The following is a 13778-nucleotide window of genomic DNA, read 5'->3' as shown; positions in this document are numbered from 1 at the left end:
AGGCCGAGCAGGTTTCACCTCTTGGAATATGTTTTCTTCTCCCTTCATCTGCACACACACACCAGAGTCTTTTATGAATCACAGTGAGTTGATCCCGATCCGCCCTCAGTCATGGCTGCTGCAAATTTGCTGTTGAATAACAAAAATGCATCATCCTTCCTTTTCACATGCACCTGGATTCCAGTGCGTGTATAGAATCAATTAAGACCAGTATTGCCACACTGGTCTCTACCATTTGCAGCAAATGGTCTTTCCACTTACTTCTCTACCTCTGCCATTCATCATCATTACTACAGTTGCTGCTCGGCCATATTTACCAAGTTAATGTTCAATAAAGACGTGGAACACAACAACTGTGTCCGTCAGCAATAAGCAGCCATTTCTCCTATATAAACTCCACATAGCTTATATAGGAGAAATGCTTCTACAACTAAACTGCAACAGCAAACATGTTTTGTAGGAAACATATTTGTATCCGTGTAACATTTTCTTTAATTGTGTTGTTTACCAGGTGCCGACAGTGTTGAGGCTGAATTCATTGGTAAAATCTCAATATACAACATGTTTATCTCCACTTGTACTGACCAAGCATCATTAAACTTATTTAATCATAGCTTAAGGCACTCACAGCTCTTCGTTAAAGTTAAAAGTTAAAATCGTTCAGACACAACTGATAATTAACTTTTAATCCAAACCACCTAAATCGTGTCTAAAGTGCTTCTGCTGCCACAGATGCTGTGTTCGTCATAGGTGTCATCAGGGTCGGAGCCTCAGAGGATACAGCCATGAGTGTTTTATGAAATAGCCCTGGATACACATGCAAGCGCACGCACACACACACACACACACACACACACACACAAACAAACAAACAAACAAACAAACAAACAAACAAACAAACAAACAAATAAACACACACACAAAACGTTGAGGGCTTAGCCAAGATGGGAAATCTTTCGATTTTACCTGATAATTGCACCAATTTCGTCTGTTGTGAACTTGTTGCTCTTTCAAGTTCTCTCTCTCTCTCTCATTATCTCTATCCTCCCTAATAGATAGATGGATGGAGATAGATAGATAGAGAGATAGAGAGACAGAGGGATGAGGTCAGAGGATGTTATGGAAGATGGATGTTATCAGAGCACAGACTCCACTGGTCACCCTGGCCTGCAGTAAATCAAACAGTGAACAGCTGGAGAAAGCTTGGCTGGCATCTCACAATGTGCATTAATGGTTTTGCTTTATGCACCATGTGTGTGTGTGTGTGTGTGTGTGTGTGTGTGTGTGTGTGTGTGTGTGTGTGTGTGTGTGTGGGGTGGGGTGTGGGGGTGGGGTGAGGTGAAATATCTGTGTCACTTCTCAGGGAATTTCTTTACATTTTTTCCTCATTTGCACTTGTTTGCCCATAGATCATTCTTGAAGTCTTTTTCATCCCTTTTATGGAGATAAATAAACGATATATCTTAGCAGGCGGATCTACAATCACCATTAAACTATGATACATGTGTATTAAGTTATATATATACTCCATGCTCACGTCTAAGTATCTCCTCCGGGGCATGAAGCCATTCAGAGCGTGTTCCCTTTGGGCACAAGATGCCTCAATGATTTATCACTCTGACTCTTATTCTTACAATAATTCATTAATCTGAATTTCAGAGTTGCTTTAAATAATATTTGTGTTGTCTCATTGTGTCGCTGAGTATCTCGACAGTCGGTCGTTTCTTCGTGTGACCATTTTCTTTGCCTGCCTTGACATTCTCTGGGAAAAAGCTAAAAGAACATTTAGGAACGTTGCATACATCTTATTCTCTGAGAACAATGACAGACAGTTGACCACATTCTCAGCAGCAAAGAGCAAAACATTTAACTCTTTATTAAATTATTATTAGTGCTTATTTTTTCCCAGGCCTGTATTAATCAATTTGTCCCTCGGAGCTATGCTGTTTTTTCCATTTGGCAGCACACAGGATATTATTAACTTTGATGGCAGCAAAGGAAATGGGAAAATAAATATAAGAAACAACGACAACTGGACACAGGTAGAAATACATGTTTAATGTACAGAGGAAAACATATTTAATCTATCAAAGTACTATTACATAAGAAGGTTATTGCACTTTGTCCAAGCCAACCTTTAGGATAGAGCACGATGGGAACATAAAACACTGACAAATTTCTTTTTTAATGATCGTAAAATGTAGAACAATATCCACTGTGATATTCCTGCAAGCTCTTGCTACAAACATCACGTATATATCATCGCTAAAGTTTATATCATGGGTCAGTTTCTTCTTTTTAATGTCTCTCAAGATTTCCTGTGCTGCTACTCTTAAACGAGACTAATGTGGAACATCAGAGCTGAAGAATAACAGATACATTTAAAAAAACAAGATAAAAAGTTAATACTATCTAGACATATATATAAAATAATCTACAACCGTCCAAATAAAGACATTTTATTGCTGAGAACAGGTTTTGTTTCCCTGCGACCTTGAGTCACACAGTCAAACCACAGGACCTCATTTCACCATCCACTGGTGAGTTAGGATAGAGTCTTTACTCGTGAGGCCTTCAGGCCGCCATCCAGATGGTGAAGGAGATGAGCACGGTCGGTAAAACAGTCAGCGGCGTCACGCAGCCCAGGTACAGCACGAGTCCCGCTCCGCACAGTGCAGTCAGGTAGGCGTTCATCCTGCTGCACACGATCTTCCTCACTGTTGTGCAGAACTGAGGGAAGAGAACGCAGGAATTAGACTGATGATGATGGTGATTTAGGACCAAATAAGTGATGATCGATCAATCAATCAAAGCACCGTTCAAACAATCTACCAACCAACACTTGCTGGTTTAGGCTTAGTTAAGGCTGGTGACCAGGCAAGAAGAGATTAGACTTGTCAGCACTTTATCTGTTTTTAAACCATTGCTTAAACATATTTTTATAGGAAATACTTTTAATGTCTGATTTTAACTCATTAAACTGATGTTATTTGTATTTGGTATTTTTCCTTGTTACCTTTCCTATTCTCGTTTTGTCTTGTTTTGTTCTGTGTTGTTTTATTTCAACGTATTTTGTAAAGCACTTTTTTGCCTTGTTTAAAAGACCAGAAAGTTACAGACGTCTAACCTGCTGTTTTTAAAATCACTCATTAGTCCTTCAGTGTTGCTCAGAGAGAGAAACCCAAGTCCTCATTACCGGCAGGAAAACATTTGTGCACAACGAAACTCTAGGTGGAGCCACTCGCCTGGTGAGTAAAGTTTCACCCCAGTGGACTGAAAAGCAAACATGACTCCAAATGTCAGCATGACGGTGTTTTTCTTCAGTCACACACCTTCATAAGGACATTAACATTACACAGAGTATTACAGGCAAACTGTCTCTGTCTAAATCCCTTGGAAATAACTAAAGCTATTTCAAATGCTGCACGTGTGCACGTGACCTTTGTAATGCAAATTCTGGGAGGAATTAAAGATTAACGTGAATAAAAAAAGAGGAAATCAGCTTTTCCAAATATTCCTGGCACTCACTGCTCTAAAGAAAGTAGATTTTGACAAGCTGCTCAACCAGGATATAAATAGTTTTAATTGGGAATGTTTCGAAACCCATTTGTGGCATTTTTTACAAGATATACTGTTTATTCTTTTATTTACTAACTCTAACCCCTGAGTAACACAATCCCAGCAAATGTTGGGCAAGAGTACACACGTGCAGGTAAAGCCGGGACAGGTCGTGTGTAACAGGGCTGACAGAGATAACTTTAAAATGTAGATAGAACCTCCTCCTACTGAGAAACTGCAGAATTCAAGTTCTGAATGCATTGTAACAAATTTCATAGAATCTGTCACAAGCTTCAACATAACAGCTTCAACCAGGTTCCTCAGTAACGTTCGTCTCAACCCACTGAACAGAATCTTAAGATCGAGCAGCAAAATATTTGGACTGGAGCAGGAACCATTGATATCGATTTATTTGAATTGATTTGTCTCATAACCAACACTCACAGGCCCTTCTATACAATAAAATAGTTATAGGTAGTTGGAATCGTTCCTCTCATTTCAGACAATCTGGGGTCAGCTGTGGCTCAGGAGGAGGTAGAGCGGGTCGTCCACCAACCAGAAGGTTCACGGGTCGTTCCCCGTCTCCCTCCAGCTGCACCGGCAGTGTGTGAGTAATATATGGTAGAGAAATGCTGATGCACCATATGAATGTGTGTGAATGGGTGAACAGCAAAAAACTGTACTGGTCACTAAGACTAGATCAGCGCTATATAAATACAGACCATTTAGCATTTATCTTATTTACACTGGCTGTAAAGAAGATCCTCATAAACATGATTCAGTATGAGTGGTGTGAAACAAAATCTATGAATCCTGTATTTTACAGTTATTCACTAAAGTTTCTAAATTAATTCAATCATAGTTGAAATCATGTCTTTTAATTGACCAAATATTTCCAAATGGATATATTTTCTTTTGTCATATAAGTGTAGCCTTGCATATTTCATATATTGTGTATAGAATGTGTTGTCCTTTATTTATTTTAATCTGTATTCTTGTAAACTTGCATGAACTCTATGTGTCTTTACTGTGTATGTCACAATCATTAAATCTCTACTGGCTGGAGACAGTACCTGGTACGTCTGGTAGCTGATGGCCATCCCGTATCTGCAGTACATGACGTAGTGTTCACAGTTGTACCACAGTAAGCTGTAGTTGACCGAGCCCAAGAGTTTCTCCGCCCTCCGAGCCACCTCATCCCCATCTAGCGGCGGCTGGCTGCACACTTTGTCCATGTGGTTGATGAGGATCTCTGAACCGTAGGCGAAATCCACCACAGAGTCCACTCTGACGCTGGCAACCTTGGTGATAACCCCGAGCAGCAGCCGGTTGTTCGTCACCATCTTGGCAATCGCTGATTTATTCCTGGTAATCACGGGCAGGATGTCCGGGATGAGATGAGCCACGCGGTTGTCGCCCAGGTAGATACCGAAATGTGTGAATAGCGTCCTGGGGACCTCTAAAAGGTCACCGCACTTGTAGAGGGACAAGTCATACTTAGAGTCGTCCTCCTCCTCCTTTTGGGATGCCGCGAAGAAGAAGTTGAGCAGCTGGTAGAGAAACATGGTGGCAGAGTGCGGCAAAGGGCCTCACATGAGCATTTTATTTACTTTGGAGCAAGGAGGAGCCATCGTGGTTAGTAGGATTAAACATTGGTCAACGCTGCAGGTTGATTTTGACAGAAATAAAGGAGCTTTCTCTAATCACTCTTCTGTGTGGTGGGATTTTGAAACCCGGGCCTTGTTTGTGGCGTATTCAGGTCAAGGGTCCTCGTTAAGAAGGCTGGAAGTTAAATCCTCATTTAACAAAGGTCGCAGATATTGAGCCATCACAAAATAAAACAGCCTTTTATTCATGGATTAGTCTGGGCTCCAATTTGACTCATCATTATTCAGCACTTTCCTGCATAAGAAGAATTTAGAAGAATAGTGAAAGTGAAAGATGTAAGTTTACCTACAGCAAAAGTCGGACATCATATTTCACACAGTCTTACTAGGTAAAAGAATTATAAATGTCATGAAGTGATAGAAACACAATTACATGCGTATTGTAAAGTTTTCTATTCACAGGTAGAGATTTATAGCAACATAAAAATAAGACTGCTTCAGTCATCAGATTATTGATTTTACCCCAAACCAGCTCAGCCAATAACCAAATAGACCATTTGAGATTATGTTTACCTCCATCATGAAGGTTATGTTTTTATTTCATGATTTTGCATGATTGCCCAAAAACGACTGAACCGATGTCCCTGACATTTTGATCATGGGTGGGGCATGACACATGAAGAACCCATAAATTATTTGAGTGGATGCAGATACATATTATTATGATTATTAATTATGATTATTATTCCAATATTTTTGGAGCGTTTCACTTTTATTGACTGGATCTATGTCAATCAATCCTAATTTATGTTATATTACATGTATTTTTCTACAGCGGAGGTTTTTTCTATTTTGTGATTTTGTTATTATAATTTTGTTCATCTTTATTAATCTTTTTTTTTTATTATATTTAACTTTCATCACACAGAACAAAACGAAACATCAACAACCTTACAATACAAACAAAAACATAAAAGACAATAATCACAAAAGACCAAAATAAGCCAGACTGTACAGAGATAACTACATTACTGCCGACATTAATCAGCTTTATTTTTTTAACTGAACGAATGATTTATGTAGCCTGTAACTTTGTAGTTATCTCTGTACATCTTTATTTATCTTAAACTAAATTAAGCATGAAATGGAGAGAGAGAGCGGAGGAAGAGACGCTGCAAAGGTAGTAAGCAATTCTTTTGTTTTGCACTTTCTTTAACATGGCGAATTAGAGCGTTAGCGTCGACACACCCTCCGAGCGCTCTTCTAGTTCAGGTTCATTTAGAGCTCTGCTTCCACGGTCATGTTAGTGCAGATATATGAAGGCTCATGCTCACACAAGACACACAAATAAAAAATAAATGGTTTATTAAACATTTGTCATATTTACAGGTTTATATTAAGTACAATGCGATAAAAAAAAGCTGCTGTATATACACAGTACATTACGATACTCTGAGATTGTTACATGTACCTCTTTATATCCACTTCTGTGGCGACTCAAATGTTAAAAATGCAAACACACGAATCACAAAATTGAATCTTATACCAAAGATTTCCTGCATTTGACCACACTTTTTAAGTTTAAGGCATAAAGGACAAAATCAATGCACAGTCACATCCAAGTCTACTCAGTGAAATGAAGGTGTTGTTGTGAAGCGGGCTTTGAAAGGCGTCACATGACAAGAGTCTGGAAGAGGGGCCCAGTCCCTCTTTGCCAAGTGAAAGTTCAGTTCAGTTTGTCCCCGTGCGCTGGGCCCCTCTAACCAGCCATCCACAGCGTGAAGGGGATGAGAATTGTGGGTAATGTAGTTGAAGCCGCCATGCCAAAACACACAATGGAGATAATTCCCAGCAGGCCTGAGGCGATGACGCAGCGCTGGTCTCTGATGATTGATTTCAGACACTCGCAGAACTACAGGGAGAAAGAAAGAAGAAAGAAAAAAATCAGTAACTTCACATGTTGGATGGATTATTGGATCACGTTTGATTATGTTCTCGCTGCAGGAAAGTTTCCGCTCAGTCGTCACCTGGAAAGTGTAAAAAAAATCTTCAAACGTGCGTCCAACGGTTTAACTGCTGCTGTAAATCAGTTTGTGAGGTTACAGCCAGTTCACTCACTGTGGTTCGCTGAATTTAGATTTCCACCGTTGTTTTGGAATGTGCACCAGTTAAATGGACGAGAACGTGAACTCTGGGTTTACTGGGTTTCTAGCAGATGTGGTGATTAAGTCTGCATCTGCTAACAATAAAATAATAACACATTTTTAAATCATACATTTAGCTTTTTGGAGGAAATGAGCATCAGAAGACACATATTTAATGAGATTGGTGTCATATTTCAACCGACATCTAGAGAGGCAACGAATCAGGATCTGTGATGTCAGAGACGTCCTGTGTGTTGTTTGAAGACCTGATTTCACTTGATGCTATGGTCACATGACAAATATTCCTAAATATTACATTTATTATATAGATACAATATGAATACAACTCAAATAGTTTCAAACCAAGTGACAGAGGGGGCCTGGAACCAGGTAGTTTTGGTTCTTTGTTGTTTTTTTGTTTACCCTATATTTAGTCTGAGCTGTGGTTAATATTATATTATTATATCTTATTAATGTTTTATCCACATTTTAAATGTATGAGACTTACTTGCTCCGTGCATGGACGTGACGTGAGGTATTGTCTTTATTTATTTTTTCTGTTAATCGCTTTTTGTGGCATTTTGTGTATATACTTAAATATGATTCATTGATTTGTCTAGGTTATACATAAAGCACCATGGTTAGGAGGGAGCCCAACCATGGTGCTTTATGTATAACCTAGACCCTGATTCCAATCAATCAATTTGTACCTTAGTACATGTTTTATTTGTCAAATGTAAGTTTAGTAGCTTAAGATGATACAACCCCATGATCTCATCAATATTAAACACATGCTCCCGACTTGATGGTGGCTGTGAGAAGTGCATTGCTTCAACATGGGGGCTTTCGTTCACATGTGTTTCAGGTTAGGGTCACAATTCTTGAATCTTAAGTTCATGTCCTTTTACTCCCAAGGGGGTATTTGGGGGGGCCCCCAGCACAGATTTTACCCATTTGCCGTCAAACATGTTAATCCGGCACTGTTGACAAAAACAAGTGAAAGTGGATTTGAATGAGGCATCATGTTTCTATTCTAATACACTGCAACATATGGGATGCACTGAGCCTCACATAGATTACATGGCTTTTATGCTTAGATATTTAATTCTGCTGTGGAGCGTTACCTTCTCTGTCTGCCTGCTCGCTGCATGTCCATATCTGCAGAGGGTCACAAAGTGTTCACAGTTATTCCACAGCAGACTGTAGGGGATCGATCCCACGTGTTTCTCAGCCCTCTTGGCCACCTCTTCGTTGGGGAACGCCGGCGCCTTCATCGTCTTATCCATGGGGTTCACCAGGATGTTGCAGCCATACGCAAAGTCCTCCAGGGTGTCGACGCGCACCGTGGCACACTTGTACACGCAGCCGAGGATGAGCCTCTTGTTGGAGATGACGGAGCCGATGAGCCTCTGGTCGGTTGTCAGCACGGGGAGGATGTCGGGGATCATGTGAGCCACCTTGTTGTCCCCCAGGTAAATACCGAAGTGCGTGAAAAGGGTTCTCGGCACCTCGAGCAGGTCTCCTCGGCGCGGGGGAGCACCGCGCTGCGCGGGACGCTCCTGCTCCTCCTGCTGCTCCTGCTGCTCCTCCTGCTCCTCTGCGTCCAACCAGCTGCACTCGAACAGTTTGAAGTTGGAGAGGAGGGAGAGCTTCTCCACCAGGAAGGTCAGCAGCTGCAGCATCGTGAGCGCGTAACAGGGGAATGTCTGCGAGAGCGCGAGTGGAGCGAGCTTTTTATCCACGGTGGCTCGGGGACGCGGGTGACCTTTTGCACGTGCGCCTTCTCCTTTTTCACAAATGTGCAGCAGCGCTCCATTAATCTTGTTTTGTGCTAACGCAGCACAGAGAGGAGGATAATTAGCTGTGGAGCACGGGATTCATTTCTAATCCTTAATAATGAATTATAATCATTCATGAGAGAAAACCTCCCTCTGATGGTGGCTATCCTCCTCACAACCTGGCAACCCAAAAGAGACTTGTCCTTATAGCTCATGACACATCTGTAAAGCCCTTTATGAAGAGTGTCTTATTATTAAGTGGAATAACATTATTTTCAAAAGTAAGGAGGTTTGTTGGAAAAGAAACTTGATGTGGACTAAACCCATCTGATAAGATTTAAGTGGAATAACATTATTTTATAAGATAAGATACAGTAAACTTTATTGGGGGAAATTCAGTTGTCATTGTGGCAGATATTTAAAAAGAGGTATAATATAGAGAGCGATATAATATTAATAGAAAAGTACAAAATTTAATAAAATAATAAGAATAACAAAATAAAAATAAAGAGATAAATGTAGAGCCACATATTCAATCCATTTAAAAGTTAGCGAAGCATAAAAGGAGAATATAAGTCCACTGGAAAGTTGGTTCCTGCTGCTAAATGCTGTTGTGACTGTCACCACCAGTAAGTATTTATATTTCCAGTCACGTTTCCAGTAGGATTTACTCTATAGCAACAACACCAGTACATTAACTCACTGGAGGCTGTGACGAGATTAACCACTGGAGGTAATGAGCTCCATTGTTCAGTCCTCATTTAAAAACTGAGAAGAAAATCACATTGCTTCTAACTTTGTGGGAACAGTTTTGGGGGAAGGTCCTTCTCTGTTTCATGTCCGTCTCTGTTTCAGGTCCATGGTTGGCTGAGTTTGGTGTGGAAGAACTTGACTGGGCCGCACTGAGCCCTGACCTCAATCCCATCAAACTCCTTTGGGATGGAGTAACTAACTCATAGAGGCTGCTCTGTTCTGTCCCATCCTCAATCCAGGATCAGGCCTGAATGAGCTGCCGGCTGCGCTGATGACCTGCACCTTCTCAGAGGAACCACATGATGAGATAAAACATTCCTCTGACCCGATTACCATAATCCTGTCGGGGTTTCGGTTTCACGCTCATCTTTAAACCCCAAATACCTTGAGGAATGCTTCAGCCTGTTGGATCTCAGCGTCTCTGAGTCGTTTGTTACATTTACTGACCCGGATCTGTAAAATTCTTATATGAGGGAAACATGCTGGTGTTTCATTTAGGCCACGTAGCTGCTTGTTCAGACTGCGGGGGAAACAGTTTGACCAACAAAGTGAACACATACCCTACTTTTGATACTTTTGAGAAAGTTTGTGACTGGGATTAATGAGCCTGCGGCACTATACCATTTGAAATTCTTCTAACCTGGAAAACTTTCAGATGATAAGCTTGTTCATAAATGATAAGCAAAAGCAGGTTATCACTGTTTGTAAAGTGCATGAGAGGCCAATTAAAATCCTACACCACTCCAATCTGTAAATATGTAGTTTACTGAGAGTTAACAGAAATGTTGGGGTTAAAGCTCGATCTTTTACTTTCAGAGCTTATTTTCAATAATCAATAAATACTCTGATAGATTGGCAGTACTGCTATGTTAGAAAATGTAATATTTCATCCTGAAAGTACAAGAATATTCAAGTAAAGTAACTAAGTAATGTAATTGTACTTGAGTATAGTAGATTGTGTGTAAAATGTATTTTCACGTGACTCATAAGCTGCTTTCCGGCCTACACTGAAGTCCAGATACTCTCCTGAAATTTTCTGGAGGGGCTGCATGTGAGAATGCAAACATGCGAGTTGGTCACTCCTAACGTTTTCCAGAACGTTTCCTGCCAGGCCCAATGAAAATGTCCGGAAAGTGTCCGGGTGTGAGAATACAGCAGGATATTGTCCGGAAAAAATTCACATCAGGCAAGTAGGTCTGTTGATGACGTTTCTAACACGAGACAAACTCAAACTTCAATAAAAAACGAAATGAACAGAAATATTTCAGGATGAGAAAGAGGCGCGTTACACACGGAAGACACTGACGAAGATGTCAGACGCTTGAATGTTACAGACATTTTCTTGTTGTTGTGAACATGTCTGACTCGGACATTGCAGAGTTCATATCTGAAAACAGCCAGTATCACTGTATATGTGTCTGACATCTTTTATTGAAGAGCCGCTGAAGGACCAAGTGAAGCCTCTCCAAATTAAACACGGACGTAATATCAATGCAACAGTGCTGTAATATTACCAGTAACATATTGTGGTCAACCTCATTGGAAACTTAAGAAAACTGCATCATACAAAATATGTTTCCTGTGATATTATTTACTGATTACACTAAAATCCTGTGTGTTGTGTGGACAACGGAGCGTCGGCCTCGCTGCCTGTTCCAGTCACACCATCACACCACCTTCAGCTGAGTGGACTTACCGTCGCTGACCGCAGGTTGAACCCCGGGTTGGCACCACAACAAACCTTTGCCCTGTGTCCGGGGGGAGATTTACACCGTGGTCAACTGGCTCCAGACTTATCGCTGTGCGGGACCAGGCTCTTTAAAATTAATTCCTGGTCAGACAACCTGTGAACTATGTCGACTTTATTTCTTAAAACCTAAGTTGATTACCGGTGGAGAAAACAATGACTCAGCAGCGTATTCCTATGACTGGATTTACAGGGTAAATAGAGGGGGATTGCAACTGCAGATTATTATATTGCACAGATTATATGTTGTTTTATATTCTGATGTAGAAGAAGACGAATGTCAGGCTGGCATCAACGAGAACAACAACGCCAGAGCACATCTCAACATCCAGGACACAGTGTTCAGAGCGAGTCTCCACGTCTTCATGGCACTTAGAGGGAGAAAGAGACACTTTCCATCTGGTGCTGCTGCACAAAGAGGCCAGTTCAGCAAAAGTTCAGCACTGTTTAGGTTCATGTCCCTGGCAGTTCACTCTCAGGTCAGCGAGGCTTTATATCCATCAGGAGCCTGTTTCTCCCACATAATAAAAAGCAGGTCACCAGGAGGTGGTTAAGGTAAGATTTATCATCTAACGTCAACACGGGGCCGACGGACGAATCGTCAGTTTGCTCTGTTTGGTCACATGTGTCTTCACCGTTTGTTTTGATGCCTCCTGCAACCTGGCATATGTTCAGAAATGTTATTCATATGCACGGTCCCTGACAAATAAGGTGATAAAGTAAAGTAAAGGGTGATATATGGAAGCCTTGAAGCCTTTTTTCCAGGAGGGGCTGCACACGAGAACGCAGAAGACGCTGACGAAGATGGCAACACACGTTTCACTTTGTCCAACAATATCACTTTAACTCACTTCCACCAAGCAGCAGCAAAGATGGGATGTAATTAATAATTTCAAAATAAAAGACTTGCATTAACCCACTGACTTTGTAACCCACAAGAATCCGCAGCAGGGAAACATTTGCGTTTTTAAAAAAGAAGCATCAAACTCATCTGTTACAGGAGGAAGACGAGTATTTGTGTTTACTGTGACTCAAAGCAAACACAGAGGCATGAAACCAGAGACGTGTGGGAAGGAGGCCCTGAGGTGATTGGCTGTTTTTTACTGTCCTGGAGTTGTGAAATTAGATATGTAAATACAATAAAGTTTGACGTCTTTGAACATGAAATAAATCAGGTTATAAGTAAGTTTAAATTCATGTCTCTCTGTGGGTAAAGTCCTCCACAGCACAGCAGTGAGCACCAGCGTGTGTTGTCAAATGTTTGTCCTGTTAATCACACTTTAATCACACTTGTTGCATGATACACTGCAAGAAGTGCAACTGATTGTGCTTTTAGTTGCCAGCCTTGATTGTGACTGAATCTTATTCAGGTTCCTCACCAGGATTTTCAATGTCTACACCACCACTCAATCCTGTATCACCCTCACACCTCCAGAAGCAAATGTTCACGTTAAAAGAGAGAAACCTGATTTATGCGTCTCCACTTTGTGTGTCGGCTCAAACAAAGACTCACATACTGTGTGTATCCAGTTTTTTTTGGGGGGGGGGATGCCATAAAACTCTCTTTTAACCAGAGCTACCAAATGAACTCTGTGTACTAATACATGTGAGTTCACAGATGGTTTGGTTTATTGTGGTTCCACTCCCACTAGTGGTTTGACTGACCAGTGCAGCCAGTTAGGACATCGGTTCCAGTTAACCCTTTTCTGCAGAGTTCAAACATCACCACAAGTTGCCTGTTTCAACAGTCCCAGTCTGAAGTAACAGTCAAATAGAGACTGTGACAAATCCGATTCTGACCTGATGCCCTCATTAGCAGGACAACAACATTTTCTTAGGAGCTTTATAGAAAGTTTAACCAAAACTAAACATTGTTTGCTCTTAAACTGCTGTGGTTACAGGTTGATAAGGTTCATGGACACAACTTGGTAAAATGACTTGGTTGAGATAAGGAAATAAGGAACAGGAATCTTGTTCTTGTCTCAAATATGCAATTCAAAAAATACTAAATGTCATAATTTACATTTGCAATCTCTGACATTGTGATTACACCTTATTCATTCAAGGAAACTACTTATATTACACATGTTTGACTTGCTTTTTTTTAAATTATCATTTTATTGTTGTCCTTCCTAACAGTTCAAGTCAGGCCAGTTTTATTTACACTGCGCAAAATTAGAACAAAAGTAGT

The 13778-nt window shown here is 40.7% G+C and overlaps 2 protein-coding genes across 2 annotated transcripts; both read right to left on the bottom strand.

The window, feature by feature from the left end:
• Positions 1–2037: 2037 nt before the first annotated feature.
• si:dkey-30k22.5 (lecithin retinol acyltransferase family protein) lies at positions 2038–5145 on the bottom strand. Its single transcript, XM_035167069.2, has 2 exons — positions 4632–5145; positions 2038–2730 (listed from the first exon to the last, which is right to left on the bottom strand). The coding sequence occupies exons 1-2, from the start codon at positions 5121–5123 to the stop codon at positions 2575–2577; spliced, it is 648 nt and encodes a 215-aa protein (XP_035022960.1). The 5' UTR covers positions 5124–5145; the 3' UTR covers positions 2038–2574.
• A 1368-nt stretch (positions 5146–6513) lies between these two features.
• On the bottom strand, positions 6514–9098 carry lrata (lecithin retinol acyltransferase a). Its single transcript, XM_035166462.2, has 2 exons — positions 8434–9098; positions 6514–7077 (listed from the first exon to the last, which is right to left on the bottom strand). Exons 1-2 carry the CDS (start codon positions 8989–8991, stop codon positions 6925–6927), a joined length of 711 nt encoding a protein of 236 aa, XP_035022353.1. The 5' UTR covers positions 8992–9098; the 3' UTR covers positions 6514–6924.
• Positions 9099–13778: the final 4680 nt, after the last annotated feature.

The sequence above is a fragment of the Hippoglossus stenolepis genome, chromosome 2 (genome assembly GCF_022539355.2).
Source record: "Hippoglossus stenolepis isolate QCI-W04-F060 chromosome 2, HSTE1.2, whole genome shotgun sequence".
NCBI classification, from domain to species: domain Eukaryota; kingdom Metazoa; phylum Chordata; class Actinopteri; order Pleuronectiformes; family Pleuronectidae; genus Hippoglossus; species Hippoglossus stenolepis.
The sequence above is the reverse complement of the archived record's forward strand: the minus strand, read 5'-3'. Positions and strand labels throughout refer to the sequence as shown.

Excerpts from the sequence above, each read along its gene's own strand:
- si:dkey-30k22.5 (XM_035167069.2), bottom strand. The coding sequence starts at position 5,123 with ATGTTTCTCTACCAGCTGCTCAACTTCTTCTTCGCGGCATCCCAAAAG. Across the intron at positions 2,731-4,631 it reads TCAGCTACCAGACGTACCAG|TTCTGCACAACAGTGAGGAA; the intron begins GTACTGTCTCCA and ends CTCTTCCCTCAG.
- lrata (XM_035166462.2), bottom strand. The coding sequence starts at position 8,991 with ATGCTGCAGCTGCTGACCTTCCTGGTGGAGAAGCTCTCCCTCCTCTCC. Across the intron at positions 7,078-8,433 it reads CGAGCAGGCAGACAGAGAAG|TTCTGCGAGTGTCTGAAATC; the intron begins GTAACGCTCCAC and ends TTCTCCCTGTAG.